At 40.4% G+C, this 15,369-nt stretch overlaps 1 protein-coding gene across 3 annotated transcripts; it reads left to right on the top strand.

Moving 5' to 3' along the window:
• The first annotated feature begins 1,318 nt into the window (after positions 1–1,318).
• hipk1b (homeodomain interacting protein kinase 1b) lies at positions 1,319–13,718 on the top strand. 3 transcript variants are annotated; one of them, XM_053483997.1, is made up of 18 exons: positions 1,319–1,457; positions 1,618–1,746; positions 3,289–3,956; positions 4,633–5,006; positions 5,294–5,417; positions 5,525–5,644; positions 5,756–5,842; positions 5,954–6,138; positions 6,255–6,405; positions 7,843–8,029; positions 8,477–8,595; positions 8,817–8,957; positions 10,403–10,563; positions 10,748–10,885; positions 11,018–11,146; positions 11,390–11,595; positions 11,715–11,833; positions 12,046–13,718. In XM_053483997.1, the coding sequence occupies exons 2-18, from the start codon at positions 1,722–1,724 to the stop codon at positions 12,442–12,444; spliced, it is 3,333 nt and encodes a 1,110-aa protein (XP_053339972.1). In that variant the 5' UTR covers positions 1,319–1,457; positions 1,618–1,721; the 3' UTR covers positions 12,445–13,718. The 3 variants fall into 3 exon arrangements, with proteins under 3 accessions (XP_053339972.1, XP_053339974.1, XP_053339973.1); XM_053483999.1 differs by lacking the exon at positions 8,817–8,957; XM_053483998.1 differs by lacking the exon at positions 1,319–1,457 and having other exon boundaries at positions 1,464–1,746.
• Positions 13,719–15,369: the final 1,651 nt, after the last annotated feature.

Raw genomic sequence — 15,369 nt, 5'->3', positions numbered from 1 at the left:
TCATAATCAGCGCTGATCACGACTACCAAACAGTTTGATCTTTGTTGAATACAGCAATTCAAAGACAATATCAATGAATAGGGACTAGTGAACTAGTAGCTGGTAAATAGTGTGTGAAAAAGCTAAAATACATTTGTTGGATGTTATTTTTTTAAATACCTTTTATGGAAGTAACATATTTACCCTAAATAAATTAACACAGGAAATTTTTGAAGTTGTAAAGAATTGAGTTTGAATGTGTTGAGTTTCAGCTTTTTTTTTTCTTCTTTGTTGTTTCACGACAGTTGAAATCTAGTAGGTTGATTTCATTACGGCCAACTGTAGGTCTCATTTTTCCGCATCTTTCTGGACTCTTAAATCTGGCCTCTTAAATTTAACTTCATCTAAAGATGCTGTGAGCCTAATCTGTATGTCTTTGAAAGGTTGGAAGAAACCAGAGTACCGGAAAAAAACACTAAGCACAGGAAGAACAAGCGAACTCCATGCATACAGAACCAAGCTGGGAATTGAAGTCTCGACACTGGAAGAGGTCAACTTTATACTGATGTCTTTTATCTGTGGCCTATTTATATATCTGCTGCTTCTGCATGTGGGCCTACTTATATTCTGTGTCCCAAAAAAAAGGGTCATATTTACTATGTCACATTCAGAAATTCACCTTCTGGGAGATTATATAATGCTGTATTCAGGGGCCTATCATTTAATCTTCAGATTTAAAGAATCTTATTAATCCCAGCGGGAAATTGCTTAACCTTTATCCCAGGAGTTTATGGGTATGAGGCGGGGTACACCCTGGATGGGGTGCCAGTCCATCGCAGGGCACATACACACACACTACAGGCAATTTGGGTACGCTAATTAGTCTAATCTGCATGGACTGTGGGAGGAAACCGGAGTGCCCAGAGTAACCGCACCAAGCATGGGGAAAACACGAAAGCTCCATGCAAACAGACAAGAGAATCGAGCCCTCAACCCTGGAGAGGTTGTCAGTAATTAGACTTTGTCTAATATATATATATATGTGCTATTTCTGCATGCAGGCCTTCTTACAGCCCGTGCTAAAAAAAATTAAGTTCATAATTACTACGTCATGTTCAGAAACTGATTGCGTTTATTTTAGGTTTAATACACTGACACAAGTATTAAATGGACTGTATTTTCCTTCTGATTGGCCTCTCCGGATGAGGACATGGAGTTCCGACCATTAGTCACACCGCGGAATGTACCGATTTCACGGAGGAACGCTGATTCCGGTGAATGACGTTTCTCTGGTAATTTCCAGTTCTCAGCACTGCGTGACTACAGCCGCGCTTCTAGTAAACAGGGCGCGTACTGCGCGTGAAGGACGCACGTGCGCGGGCCTGCGCAGGGGAGCCCGGGTTGTTCGCGCATGCGCAGTTTCTCGTGCAGGAAGCCTGACTTCGAGCAGCTGATAGTCGCGGACTTGCGATGTTCGGGTGAGACACCCAGCTGCCGTTTTCTCTCGTCGCGCTTAATATAACACGTTTAGAAATATTTGACGCCGCGGATTAAAAATACAATCGTGTCGAACTGAATCTGTTTCTGACCGGTGAGTGTATGTGTTTGTGAATGACTGATGTGTGGTGGTGTCTATAGGCTGCTGCTCGTGCGGGCCGGCTCCATGTTGAAAGCTAGCTAGCGAGCTAACAATGAAGGCCTAATCCGCCGTCGGTGGGATTTAAACCTCTCCGCACTGGTCCATGAAAAGAGGACGAATGAACTCAGGTATGCCAGCCTTCGAGCTATGTTATACACATTTTTTTGTTACATGTTTCTCACGTAATTTCACACTCTTCCTGGTGGTATATATGGTGTTTTTGTGAGGTGTTTGCTCTGCAGCGTCGTCTGCCTGTTAGCTAATGCTGGTCTCTAGGCTACAGACATGGCAAAGGGCTGAGCTCCAAATGGCTCCTTGTTCCTTATGTAAACGCACTACACGGCACACAAAATGTTACTTGTACAATCTCTCTCTTAAAAAAAAAAAATATATATATATATATATATATATATATATATATATATATATATATATAAATGTGTATATACAGCGGACTTTATTTCTTACGGCGATTGAATCCTGGATGAGGCAGTGTAACACTGGTGTTGTGTGAGTTCTGGGTTGTTTTTGCAGTGTGGTAGACGTGTATGGTTCACTTCTGTATGGGGGGAAAACGGGTGGAGTCGTTTAAGAGTTATTGTAAACACTAACCAATAAAGTTAAACCGAAAGATGTGCAATATAGTTATAGATATCAGTTGAAACTGCCTGGGTTTCATGCGTGCAGTATTTCCTCAGCAGCGTGTTATGCAAGATGTTGTGTTGAAGGAAAACTTTTCCTGTTCGAGATCAAGAGATTTATATGTATGTAACTATACAGTGAGTGAAATGTATGATGAAATATCCTTAACAGTAAAATTATGCTGAAAATATTACAATACTGTAAAATATTCTGTATTGAAAAAGAGGTGAACACAATTTGTGTTCACCTTTTTTTTCTCCCCGTATCTGTTAAGTTAAATGTTCGTGCTGATTTCTGCTATAGATTTGGAAATGTATTTGCATCAATATGCAGACTAGGGGTTTGTGGGTATGCGTGATCTCACACAGGTTGGCAAAAGGAGCTTTATTGTTTGATATGCATTGTGCAAATGCTGGTTGAAGGATTAGAGAAGTGTGTCGGTCAGGTGGCATTTAAGGTTAGAGTGAACGACATTCAAACCAGGACAGAACTAGTGCGAAAACAAAAACTGGAATGATTTGAATTGCTTTTCATTTGGAAGAAAAGGCATGACATAATGGTGCACAAAATTATAAGTTACGGCTTTAACATCATGGATGGGATTAATTTCCAAACGTTTAAAGTGAAAAAGATCTCATAATTTGCATGAAAATTGGAAGACAATTCAGTGACACAAAATAATTTAGTAAAGCCCAGGTCCTGAAATATTGACTTTCCTGCGTGTTTTTGTGTTTACCCCTGATTCAACTAATCAGATAATACACAGTTCCTTTTTTTAGTTGAAGTCAAAGGAAGAGCCTGAAATCTATGCAGGCTATGAAGTACACCTAGAAACTGGAAAACTCTAAATTACAATATTAGCAAACAAATTTATTGTATTTATTTCAATTCATTCTCTCTGCTCCAGTAAAACAATAGCTTTTCTTTTTCGAGTTTGGTACATGTTGACACTGCCCTCTATTCCACACAATTGCATTATGTGTTGAAGATTTGTAGGCGCATAAATAAAAATCAGCCCTCTTTCTCAGGCATGGCGTCGCAGCTGCAAGTCTTCTCCCCCCCGTCCGTGTCTTCCAGTGCCTTCTGCCGGGTAAAGAAGATGAAGGTGGAGAGCTGCGCATGGGATGCAGAAGCCTACGGCTCATACGGCTTCAACCCGGCTCCTGCTCTCCCCTTCAGCACCTCGGGCCTGGTCTTTCCACCTGCCTCACGTTGCCAAGTGGTAGTTCGAGCTGCCGACAGCACCGGCAGCCATGCTCAGGCTTGCCGGGCATCCCACACCACCCAGGCCTCGGACCTCCACGCCACCCGTGGACAGAGGTACGGTGTGAAGAGGAAGATCGAGGAGACGGAAAGGTCGACAGGTGTTGACAGTGGCAGCGGAAGCGTTCAGATCCTCGAGGAGCTTTCAGCACCTGCTTTCTCCGCACGTACTGCTGCTGTTGGCACCACGGCCCAGTCCATCGCCAATTCTGCAACAACCACCAAGAGCAGCAGCTCAAACTGTGAAGGGGACTACCAGCTGGTACAGCATGAGATATTATGCTCAGTGTCTAGCAGTTATGAAGTGTTGGAGTTCCTTGGACGGGGAACATTCGGACAGGTGGCCAAGTGCTGGAAAAGGGGCACCAATGAAATTGTGGCGATTAAAATCCTAAAGAACCATCCGTCATACGCACGCCAAGGGCAGATAGAGGTGAGTAATGTACATAAAACATTAATATGTCTGCTGCAGACATGGTTAAATATAAAACACATTACAGTGGAACCGTAAATTACGAGCATAAAATTTGTTCTGGAAGCGGGCTCGTATTCCAAAACACTCATAAACCAAATTTTATTTTCGCATAAGAGATAATGGAAACCCAAATTATTAGTTCCACAGCCCAAAAAAATAAATACATTTAAAATAATAAATACAAAATATAAAGTAAAAATAAAACAAAATAACCTGCACCTTACCTAAAAAAAAAAGTAAAAATAAATCCCGATAGATAAGTGTTTCCGTGTGAGAGAGTGAGGCGAGAGTAGTCTCCCCCTTCTTATCTTACACGGTAAACCTTTTTCACACAAACACACACAGACATTAACAGAAAGACTGTTTTGTCAGAAAAATTAGCAAGTAACATCACTAATGACACTCGTGTGAGCACATACTAACGGAATCACTGCTGTATAAGAAAAAAACAAATGACCTTTTTTTTTCAAAATTTATTAAAAATCTTTGCTCGTCTTGCGGAACACTCGCAAACCGCATTACTTGTAATCCGAGGTTTCACTGTACTATTATATGTTAACAATTTCACCAGCATTGATATTACAGTTACAGCTGCTAACATAAGTTATTCTCTTTGTTAATCATCCTACCTCAGGTGAGCATCCTGAACAGGCTGAGCGCAGAGAATGCAGACGAGTACAACTTTGTGCGCTCTTACGAGTGCTTCCAACACAAAGGTCATACATGCTTGGTCTTTGAGATGCTGGAGCAGAACCTTTATGACTTCCTGAAGCACAGCAAGTTCAGCCCGCTGCCTCTGCGTCATATCCGGCCCATCCTGCAGCAGGTAGCCACAGCACTCATGAAGCTCAAGAGCCTGGGTCTGATCCACGCCGACCTGAAACCGGAGAACATTATGCTGGTGGACCCCATCAGGCAGCCGTACAGGGTGAAGGTGATTGACTTCGGCTCAGCCAGCCACGTCTCTAAAGCCGTGTGCTCAACCTACTTGCAGTCCCGCTACTACAGGTGTGTGTGGGTCCAGAAGTGTTTAGGTGTTTATGCCTTTATAGTTTCCTTTAATTGAGGTAGTGATTCTATAAAGACATACTCTCCACACTCTTCAGATTAGTTTTTTTCATGGTGATAAAATTTAAATTTTTTGAGTAATTATGTATTATATTTTATATATATATATATATATATATATATATATATATATATATATATATATATATATACTATTTTTTTTTATATATATTTAGAGAGAGAGAGAGTAGTATTTTATTAACTAATTAATTATTACTTGTTTTTAGAGCACCTGAAATCATCCTTGGCCTGCCCTTCTGTGAAGCTATTGACATGTGGTCTCTGGGTTGTGTGATCGCTGAGCTTTTTCTCGGGTGGCCACTGTATCCTGGAGCATCTGAGTATGACCAGGTACGACGATAATCTTTTTAAAAATAATTTTATTAGAATGCACAATCAAAGATAAACAGTAAAAGGTGATTTGCCTTTTTTTGTTGTTGTTTTTGTTTTTCTTGCAGATTCGTTACATTTCCCAGACTCAGGGTTTGCCAGCAGAGTATCTTCTGAGCGCTGGCACAAAGACCAGCCGTTTTTTCCACAGAGGTCCCGATTCCAGTTATCCACTGTGGAGGCTGAAGGTAGGCTGTTTGTGTGTGTTTGTTTTTTATCCTTTTTTCATCATTGACATTAAATTAATCTGGATATGTAGAGTTTTAAAAATAAATAAATAGATAAAACATTTTTCACAGACCCCAGCAGAGCATGAGGCAGAAATGGGTATTAAGTCCAAAGAAGCACGAAAGTACATCTTTAATTGCCTGGATGACATGATGCAGGTATTAAAAAATAAATAAATAAATAGATAAAAACACTAGTACTAGATCTGATCTTGATCTGCTTGAAATTCCCTTTCCATGACTTTTGCCCTGATGCCGATCCCATTCTAGGTCAATTTGTCCTCTCACCTGGAGGGAACTGACATGCTGGCAGAGAAGGCTGACCGGCGGGAGTTCATCGACCTGTTGAAACGCATGCTGCGGCTCGACGCTGATAAAAGAATCACTCCCAGCAAGACCCTGGCACATCCTTTTGTCACTATGAGCCATCTCCTGGACTTTCCTCACAGCTCTCAGTAAGGACACACTGTGCATATGCGAGAGACTGTTGTATGTGTCTGCATACATGTATGATGATGATAAACGTCTAGGTATATACCAAATGTTACAAGATTTTTATATTTTTTCTCAGTGTGAAGTCATGCTTTCAAAACATGGAACTATGTAAGAGGAGGAACAGCAATTACGACAATGGGAAAGCTCTCTTCGCCGCTAATGCCGTCCCAGGTGCTGCAGGCAACCTGACTGTGACCTTCAGCAGTCAGCTGAACCAGAACAACCAGGTATGGCTCAGCTGCTGAGCTTAGACAAAACACGTGTGTGTCGTTTAGTGTCAACAATCTTTTAACTGTGGATGTATTTTTAAACTATCACTCAAAGTTAATGGGAGGTTATTCTTAGTGTGTTGACTTCCTACTATATTAGATCTTTTCCATGGTCGCCAAAAATAAAATTGTTAAAATTAACATGGATCGACAAAATTGATCAGATTTCTTATGCACTACTAGGTTTTGGATCTTCATGTGTGATTTCTTCTCTATAACTTCATGGAACTGGTAAATTAATTACCGAAATTTGATATATTACTGTCCAACACGTTATTATGATTTGGAAAAGTAGTTTTGTGGTAGAAATGGGAGGGTGGGGAGCATGAATGAAGATCACTTAAACACTTTGTCAAGTTGCGTTGTAAATATCTACAGTAGAAATCATAGCTGTGTTTTAATAGTGAAATACCAGCACCTACACATGCACAGCGTGACGAGAACTTGGGTTTCTGTATAAACAGTTTCACCACTTGTTAGTGAAACTAATCAGAAGACAAGGCTTCAATCTGCCAGGTAGAATAAAGCACATTGGACCAATGTAAGAAGGTCATGTGGTCTGACATACCCAGATTCCAGAAAAATGGGTGCATCAGAGTAAGAAGGGAAAGTGCTTGAAGCGATTCACTAAGCATGCAAAGTGGCCACTGTACAAGCCTCAGGAGAAAGTCTAATGATTTGGTATTGCTTCAGTTGGTCCGGTCTAGGCTCAGCAACAATATGTGGCAATAAGATGAAGTCAGCTGATGATCTGTATGTACTAAAAGACCAGGAAATGACATCTATTCCCTGATGGCACAGGCATATTCTAGTGGTTTTTTTCATACATGAACTGATCACCACATTTTCCGGTGTAGTCACAGCTAAAGAAGATCAAATTAGTATTAATATGCACATTTATTTTTGACCAGGTTGTGTTAAACAGCAGCTTGTAGTGTAGTTTCTGTTGCTAAGTAAATCACATTTTTATATTAATGCTAATACACCTTTGTATAAGCTAATTAACTTGGTTTGCACGCAACATTAAATGCAGCTGTGTTGCATTCACTAATCAATTTCTCTGTATTGTTCCTTTACTTACTGGCTTATCATTGCATTCGCAAATGTTCAGTCCTCACTTTGTGTTGTTTTCCTAACATTTCTATGTGTACATTGAGCCATATACCCGAGAACATGCTGAAGCAAAACAGTACACCTTCTCTAAGAAATTCTAAATACGGGCTTTGGTCTTGTATTTAATCATCTTGACAGTTAAGAGATTAGATAAGAAGTGATTGAGAAAACTGTTCTCCCCAGGTGGGGTTTGAGTGCAAAGGCTTGTTCTCTTTATACTGTTGGTGGACTTTCAAGACACTCCTCATTGGTATGCTTTTGTGTGTGTGCTCATTTTCTCAGGTTCCCTCAGCTGCAGGAGCAGTGCCTCTCCTCAATTACCAGCCAGCTCTTTATCAACAGGCCACCATAAACATCCCTGGACTGGCCCAATCCAGCCTCCCCCTTCAGAGCCGCCCACCTCAGTTGTGTGGCCAAAATGAGCCGTTCCAGCAGACCCTCATTGTTTGCCCATCCACTACTATACAAGGTAAAAAAGCTTTGCATTGCACGTCATGTAGCTTTTTTTCCCCATGTTGTTTACGTGGAATGTCACATCTATAAAATAGTATGCAGGATCGAAGCTGAAAATCTATACTGTACAATAGCATACAGGTTTTGTCTTATGGGTAAAAGAACCCTGATTTCAGCTTTTTCTTTTCTCCCATCATTCCGACCAGCAGTAGCTAATTACAGTCATTAGTTCCCTAGTGTCAATGAGACACCTAACTGTCTGTGATTCATATTATTGTCTTGAAGAAATTTTTGTTAGGTTTTAATTAATTACTTTTTGAGCCACCCCCAAGTTTTGTAGTTCTGCTCCTTTCCTTTAAACTCAACTTTATGCATATTAGTTTTGATATTATGGAATATATTTTTGAAATTCATCCATGGTGCTGATATTTATCTCCCCACCCCCCTTTTTCTCCTTTTATAGGTCTCTCATCTTCCAATAAGACCTCCAGTTACCCGGTCAGGATGGAGACCGGTGTTCCTGTGGTCCAGCAGAGCCAGAACACACAGTCTTTGCAGATTCAGCCAGGCATGCTCGCCCAGGTAAAACTGTGTGTGTGTCTCTGTCACTGTCTGCCTGCAAAATTACTGATCTTCTCTTATTTAATCATAAATGGAGTTGGCAGGGAGAGGAAGCAGGAAGCCCTGCACATCCTTACAACATCCAAGTGATAACACAACCATGTACTTTTTTTTTTTTTTTTTTTCCCTTCTAATCTTCCCTTGCATTTTCCCCCGACTTTTTGGCAAAACCTCATCCACAGGGCTCCTGTACGCCGCTGATGGTGGCCACTTTGCATCCGCAGGCAGCAGGCATGCCCATGGCCGCTCAGTACCCATTGCCCCTGGCGCTGAGCTGCGGGGCAGGAAGGCCTTCCTTTCTGGAGCAGACAGCCACCGTGCTGGTAAAGAGAGACCCACCCAGGACTCCACCACTAACATGATCATCTTTCACCCCCCACCCGTTTTTCTTTCCCTTTCTCTTGGAATCATTCATGCTTTTGTCTTTCTTTTTTCTACACTACTGTATAAAGGCAAAATATACCAAAACTAAATAATAAAGGCAAAACAACCAAAGAAAAAAATTGCTTCAGATTTATCTTAACACTGAGTACATTATATAATGGTCAGTGTTGTTTATGTATTTTGTCTTTGTATAATGGTGGAGATCATACTTTTTCTTTGTTTTCCCACCTCCTATCTGTCCTTTTTACAGTCTCTCTTTGCTATTTTCAGCTTGTCTTCCATTTCTCCCATTCTTAGATTTTCCTTCTTTCTTCCCTCCTCCATTCTCTCTCAGCGCAGGTCTACTCCAGGCATGGGACGCATGTGCTGACTCGCCTGTTTTTGCTGCTTGCAGCTTCATGTCATGGTGTTCCCCCTTCCCCCACCTCCTGCTCTTGTCTTCTTTCAGGGGAGGAAGGTCACCTTGTCCACAGCAACAAAAAAAAATGTTCACATTCTTCCTCATAGCCTTGTTGTTCCACAGGACTTCCTTTGTCTCTGACATCAAAGTCATGGCTCTTTTTTTTTGTTTATGACCCGAATGCTCTCTATGCAAAGATGTCTTTTTGTTTTTATTCATATTCTAATCTGTTTTAACAGCTAGTGCTCCTCCAACAGGTCACTGGGCTTCAACTGCCTGTTTTACATTTTTTTTTTTTTTTTGTCCTGCCCTTCATCCTTCTTTCTTCATTTAAACGCTTGTGAAAGGTTATTGCACGGCGTGCTGGTCTTGGCTTCATAATGTGATGAAAGTAAGCCTGTGCTTTTGCAAAAAAAAAAAAAAAAAGCTCTGGGCTGTTTTTGTTAAAGACTTTGTAAAAAGAAGCACACTGGACTTGATGGAGATCTGGATTGTTTAGTTTGGGCTGCGCTTTAATGTGTGTAGTCATGCTCAAGTTACCTGCATTCCATCTGCATGCTGGTGAAAGGACTGTAACGTCATACCATGGTCATGTGTTATTAAATATAAGTAGATGTACAGGCTGTTTTTCATGTTTATCTAACATTCTTCATATACATCACAGTTTTTAGGATTGTACAAGAAAATATTAAAGTATACCTGATTCATTTTTAAAGCTCTCAAGGAACATTTTAAAAGACACTATAGGATTATGCAAACAGTGTTACCAGGTGCATGGTTTTGTTTATACACACACACACTCACACACATACTTTTATATTTTACTACTGTCTGTTTCAGCTCCTAATGGTCCACTTAAATAATCCTGTTTGACTTGGCAACCATATTCAGGGCTACTTTAAAAAGATACCACGTCACATTATGTGAAGCAATATAGTATGTGAATTACTTTATAAAAACTAGAGCTTGTGTGTGTCCTCACAGCAGGCCTGGCAGACAGGGACACAGCAGATCCTCTTGCCCTCTGCCTGGCAGCAGGTTCCAGGCATGGCCGTTCACGGGGCAGGCACAACATCAGCCCTCACCAATTCACCACTAGAGACCATCCTCTCAGAAAACTCGACCAAGCAGACACCATCCTGGAGGTAGTGTAAACGGAAAAGGTGGTTAATGCAGATCCACGAATGTGGATCATTTTTTAGATTGTTTATTCTCATAGGACTGTGAATGGTAAAAAAGTGTCCCACACCTCTTCACTAATTTGAATACTTATTTAAATCCTTATTTCATGGTCTTTATTTAATGCGCTGATTTAATTGTCCTCCCCAGGGCATCTCATGGTACAGTTCTCCAGCAGAATCCTCACATACTGAACTCTGCTCAGTCCCTCGGCTGTGGAGTGTCCAATGCAGCTCGGCCCTCACAGAGCAAGAGGAACAGGGCTCGAGGCGGAGACACCAATAACAGGTACACATTTAAACATTAAAACAATCTGTGTGGAATAATACATGGTTTAAGAGTTTTGGATGTGTAAATAAGCAATTAGTAATTAAACCTAAACAAAACACTAAACTGTTCCTTTTTCTTTTTTCACTGCAGCTGTTCGTCGTACCGCGCTGTCCTCTCCCAGCCAATTATCATCTCTGACACACCAAGCCCAGCAGTCAGTGTCATTACCATTCACAGTGACTCGGATGAGGAGGACGAGAGGAAGTTTCATCCTGCCAGGTTAGTAAGGTCACTTTTATGTTCGCTTGGGAGGTTTCGTGTTTGTTTAAAAATCACTTGTGAAAACACTGCTTTGTGGATTCATTATTCTGTAATAATAAGATTTTAAGGATTGCAGTATCAGGCAAAAATGAGTGTTTTGTTAATATTGATTTTAAACTAGTAAAGATTAAGGGCAGGTTTTTGTTTTCTGTTTAAGACAGTTTTCATATTCCTTAATTAATGCTGCTTTTCTCCTCGTAGCTGTGGAACCAGTCAGAGAGCCAACGTCATCAGCTGTGTGACGGTGCTAGACTCAGATTCCTCCACCGCCAGTCCTCTGACCCCTCTGCCCCGGAACGGCACTGTGGGAACTCAGTCCTCACGTCTAGCAAAGTCTTTAGCGATTGTTGTTCCGTCAGTGAAAATGCAGCCCAGTGAAATCTTATCATCTACCAAAGCAGCTTCAGGTCAGTGGTGACTTTGACCTGCTCTTCCGAGACACGATCACAACATAGTTGAAGAAGACAGTGTTGTTCTAAATATATTTTTTAGGATTTTAAATGTATATCTTTGTGCCTTATAAAAGGAGTGCCACAGAGTTCCTACATTAAACCGAAGAGGATGGCCACACGTCAGCCCTGCAGCTCAGGAGAGAGTATTAATCAGCAAGAACCCAGTAGATCCCAACCACTCAACCTCAGCCAGGTGAGAACCTTTTCCATATGTTCTCCAAATTTTCTTTTAATTTAAGCTGCTTTGAAACAATGACCATTTGTTAAAAGCATTACTTAGCTTTTTTTTTTTTTAATTGAGTTTTTGAGTAGGCATGATTACAAAAAAAAAAAAAGCCAGAAAGACTGCACTGTGGACATTAACGTGAAAACCTTCATGTAATTTTTTTTTTCTCCTCTCCACAGACCACAGTATCATCATCTCAAGACTCCACTAGTGGCTCATCACTGCGGCGCCAACAGACATACCCACCCTCCTCCTCTCAGTACCGCCTCCAGGAGGCAGTGTCCTTCACCAGTGCTCCTAGCCTTTATACGTACCCCAGCTCTGCCCCTCGTGCCATGGAGCAGCTCCTCGTCCACGGCTCGTCTCCTTCTGTCCGATCGCCGGCCGGCCCCTACGCGCCCGGTCTGATCCCCAAAGAGCCAGTGAATGGCGTCGTCCATGGTTTGCCTGCCCACTATCAGCAACATTTCCCATCCCACCCGTATGTGGGCCCAAACACCAGCACGACTAGAGGAAGCGGAACTTATAGCGGCTATCAAATCAGTCCCGGTATAGTTTCTCAGTACCCATACATCTGAGATTTGCTATGGAAAACTCCTTGAGGCGTTGTGACCACCTTCTCAGACTTTCCCCTCGCCGTTGAAACTGCTGCAACCATAACTGCTATTACCTATTTAATTGAACTATTTTAGAGATTTTTTTTTTTAAGGTTGATATTTAGAAATACTCTATTTTACAGGTCTCAGTTTGTATCCTTCTTACAAAGTCCTGCTATCAGTTAGGGTTAATTTTATTTTCTTAGCACAGAATAAAGTGTGTTTAAATGACCTTCATTAGCAATAGAGGAACACTATTAAAGATGCTGACTCAAAGAGAAACAGGAGTCAGGTACAGCATGATTTCTGCTGTTCTCTATCTACTACTAAAAGTTCCACACTAACCTTGTAACCCACTTTTACCCCCTTTAGACTTGTTTTAATGTTTTGTGTTCTGTTTAGGCCCTCTTTTATATAATTTTAAGTTATGTTCCCACTGTGTTTGTTTGTGTTTTACTTTAGTGAAAGCTGTGTACTGAAATGACTGAAAAGAATTGGGAGTGAAAAAAAAAGAAAAGGATGCTGAGTGTATATGGTGTCGTTGCGGCTCCGATATTTAAATTCAGACTTAAGTGTTAGTTAATCCCAAGGCAAGGTAGATCTGTAGGACGTATGTTGTGCTGAACGTAAAATGATAGATTTCGAACGATTTCCTGGTTTTGTCTAGAGTCGTTTTTATCTTGTTAAAGTCCATTAATTCCTCTCGAGTTGGAGGGAGCTTTAGAACTGTGATCATGTCAAAACCAATGAAAATGTACTGACAAATTTCCCTTGAGGAAAACATGTTGATTTGTTTGCTAAATTGATGTGCTGTTAAGGCTTTGTGTTATGCTGTTAAGAGGAGACTCTACTTTGCAGAATGAAATATCAAACACCAAAAAATATGACCTGTTAAAGTCCAGAGCACAATGTTAGTGAGCTTTTGAGCATGTTTTTAATGTCACCTTAAAAAAAAAAAAAAAAGCCTGCATTCTGTGATGAGCGAGGTTAATGACATTTGGTGACTAAGCATTGGTTCAGCGCGCTGATCCTCTGCTCAAGAGAACACTGTCTGAACTTTATGGTCTTACTTGTTCTGCTCTCTGTAAGACAATGTGCCTTGACTTACTTTCTCTCCATGTTAGGCAGTTGATTTTTCAAGTCAAGAGTACATTTTCAAGACTACATGAATACTGTGTGCATTTTGTAATGTCAGATTCTGAACATACGTCAGAAAGCCTCCGCTGTGATGACATCAAATAAACAACACAATTCAATCTTGGTCATCCTGTGTGCTTTAAAAACCGTGCTATCAACCAATCATCTTTGTTCCAACTTTTTACATGCAGGGTTGCAGTGAATCCAGCACCTATTCTGGAAGCCTTTGGTGGAAATATACGCGGGTTGGGACACCATATGCCTAGAGTCTATTTTCTCTTTCAGCTTACTCTTGTACTGACACAGTATCTATCTATTTTAACATGTACAGATGGATGCAGGTTATGCATCCATCTAGAAGCCTCTGTAGTCCAACTAGGGATCATGCAGTCTAATGATGAATATTGCATTTATTCCAATTTTGGAATAAGCTAATTAAGCTAACTGACGTTCCCAAATTGATCTGAGGTGCTACCATGGTCGTACATCAAGCATGGGGAGAACATGCAAACTCCATATTCTTTTGCTGATTTGTTTTTTTTGAATGAGTATGAAAATACTGGAGATTTTAAAATTAAATAACTCAGCATTAGTTAATTAAGTAACAACAACAGTCAAGTTATTTTAAGACACAAAGGTCAGCTGTTCTGCAACTGTTATTGCAAGAATAGTATTGTCAAGTAAATCAAGCACTATGATGAAACTGTCTCTTATGACAACCATTCCAGGAAAGTAAGACCAAAACTTACTGCTGCTGCAGAGAAGTTTATTTAGAACTACCAGCCTGAATCGCACCTTATATATGCCTAAATACAACCTAAATAAATGCTTTACAGATCATAAATAGTGGACACGTCTCGACATCAACAGTTCAAATGACATTATTGCATATTTTGGATGCATTCAGCCTTGTTTTACAATGTAGAGAAAACTACACCCATTGAATTAGATGTGTCCAAGCTTTTGACTTAAAGTTACAACTACTGTACAAATCCATATTTGTTCCAAATACAGTCACCAAAACCATTTAACACTGTTGAAACTACCGCTCATGATGACCATCCCTGCAGAGGATTATTTTTATTAGAATTAGCAGCCTCAGAAACTGCAGATTCACAGCAACTTAGATTAGAGTGCTTCTCAGAGGCAGACATATTTTAACATCCACCTGAATATATTCCATCTCTTTTGCATCATTTATTCTTCAACAGGATAATGACCCCAAACACACCACTAGGTTATGCAAGAGCTATATGTCCAAGAAGCAGAGTGATGAAGTGCTGCATCAGATGACCTGGCCTTTACAATCATCCTATCTAAATCCACTTGAGACGGTTCGGGAAGAGTCGGACCTCTGTGAACTCCTTTAAGATTATGGAAAAGCCATTCCAGTTGACTACCTCATGAGTCTGACTGAGAGAATGCCAGTGTGTAAGGCCTTTTATCAAACTAAAAGGTTGCTACTTTGAAGAATGAAAAATATAAAACATATTCTGGGTTATTTAACACGTTCTTGTTGACTAAATAATACCATACATATTTTCCCATGATTTTAATATCTTCAGTTTTACTATACAATGTTGAAAAAAAAAAAGTTAAATTAAAAACCACTGAAGTTGTGTCCAAACTTGTGACTTTGACAAAAGGGTCTTTTGGCACACTAACTTATGTTACAAAACTAAATGTCTCGAAACTTTTTGATACCACCTCACATACTGTATAAAGGATCGAGGGTAGTAATCAATAATTAATAATTTATTATTTAGTACT

The sequence above is a fragment of the Clarias gariepinus genome, chromosome 23, assembly GCF_024256425.1.
Source record: "Clarias gariepinus isolate MV-2021 ecotype Netherlands chromosome 23, CGAR_prim_01v2, whole genome shotgun sequence".
Taxonomy (NCBI): Eukaryota; Metazoa; Chordata; class Actinopteri; order Siluriformes; family Clariidae; genus Clarias; species Clarias gariepinus.
Note: the sequence above shows the minus strand (reverse complement) of the source record. Positions and strands in the feature narration are given on the sequence as shown.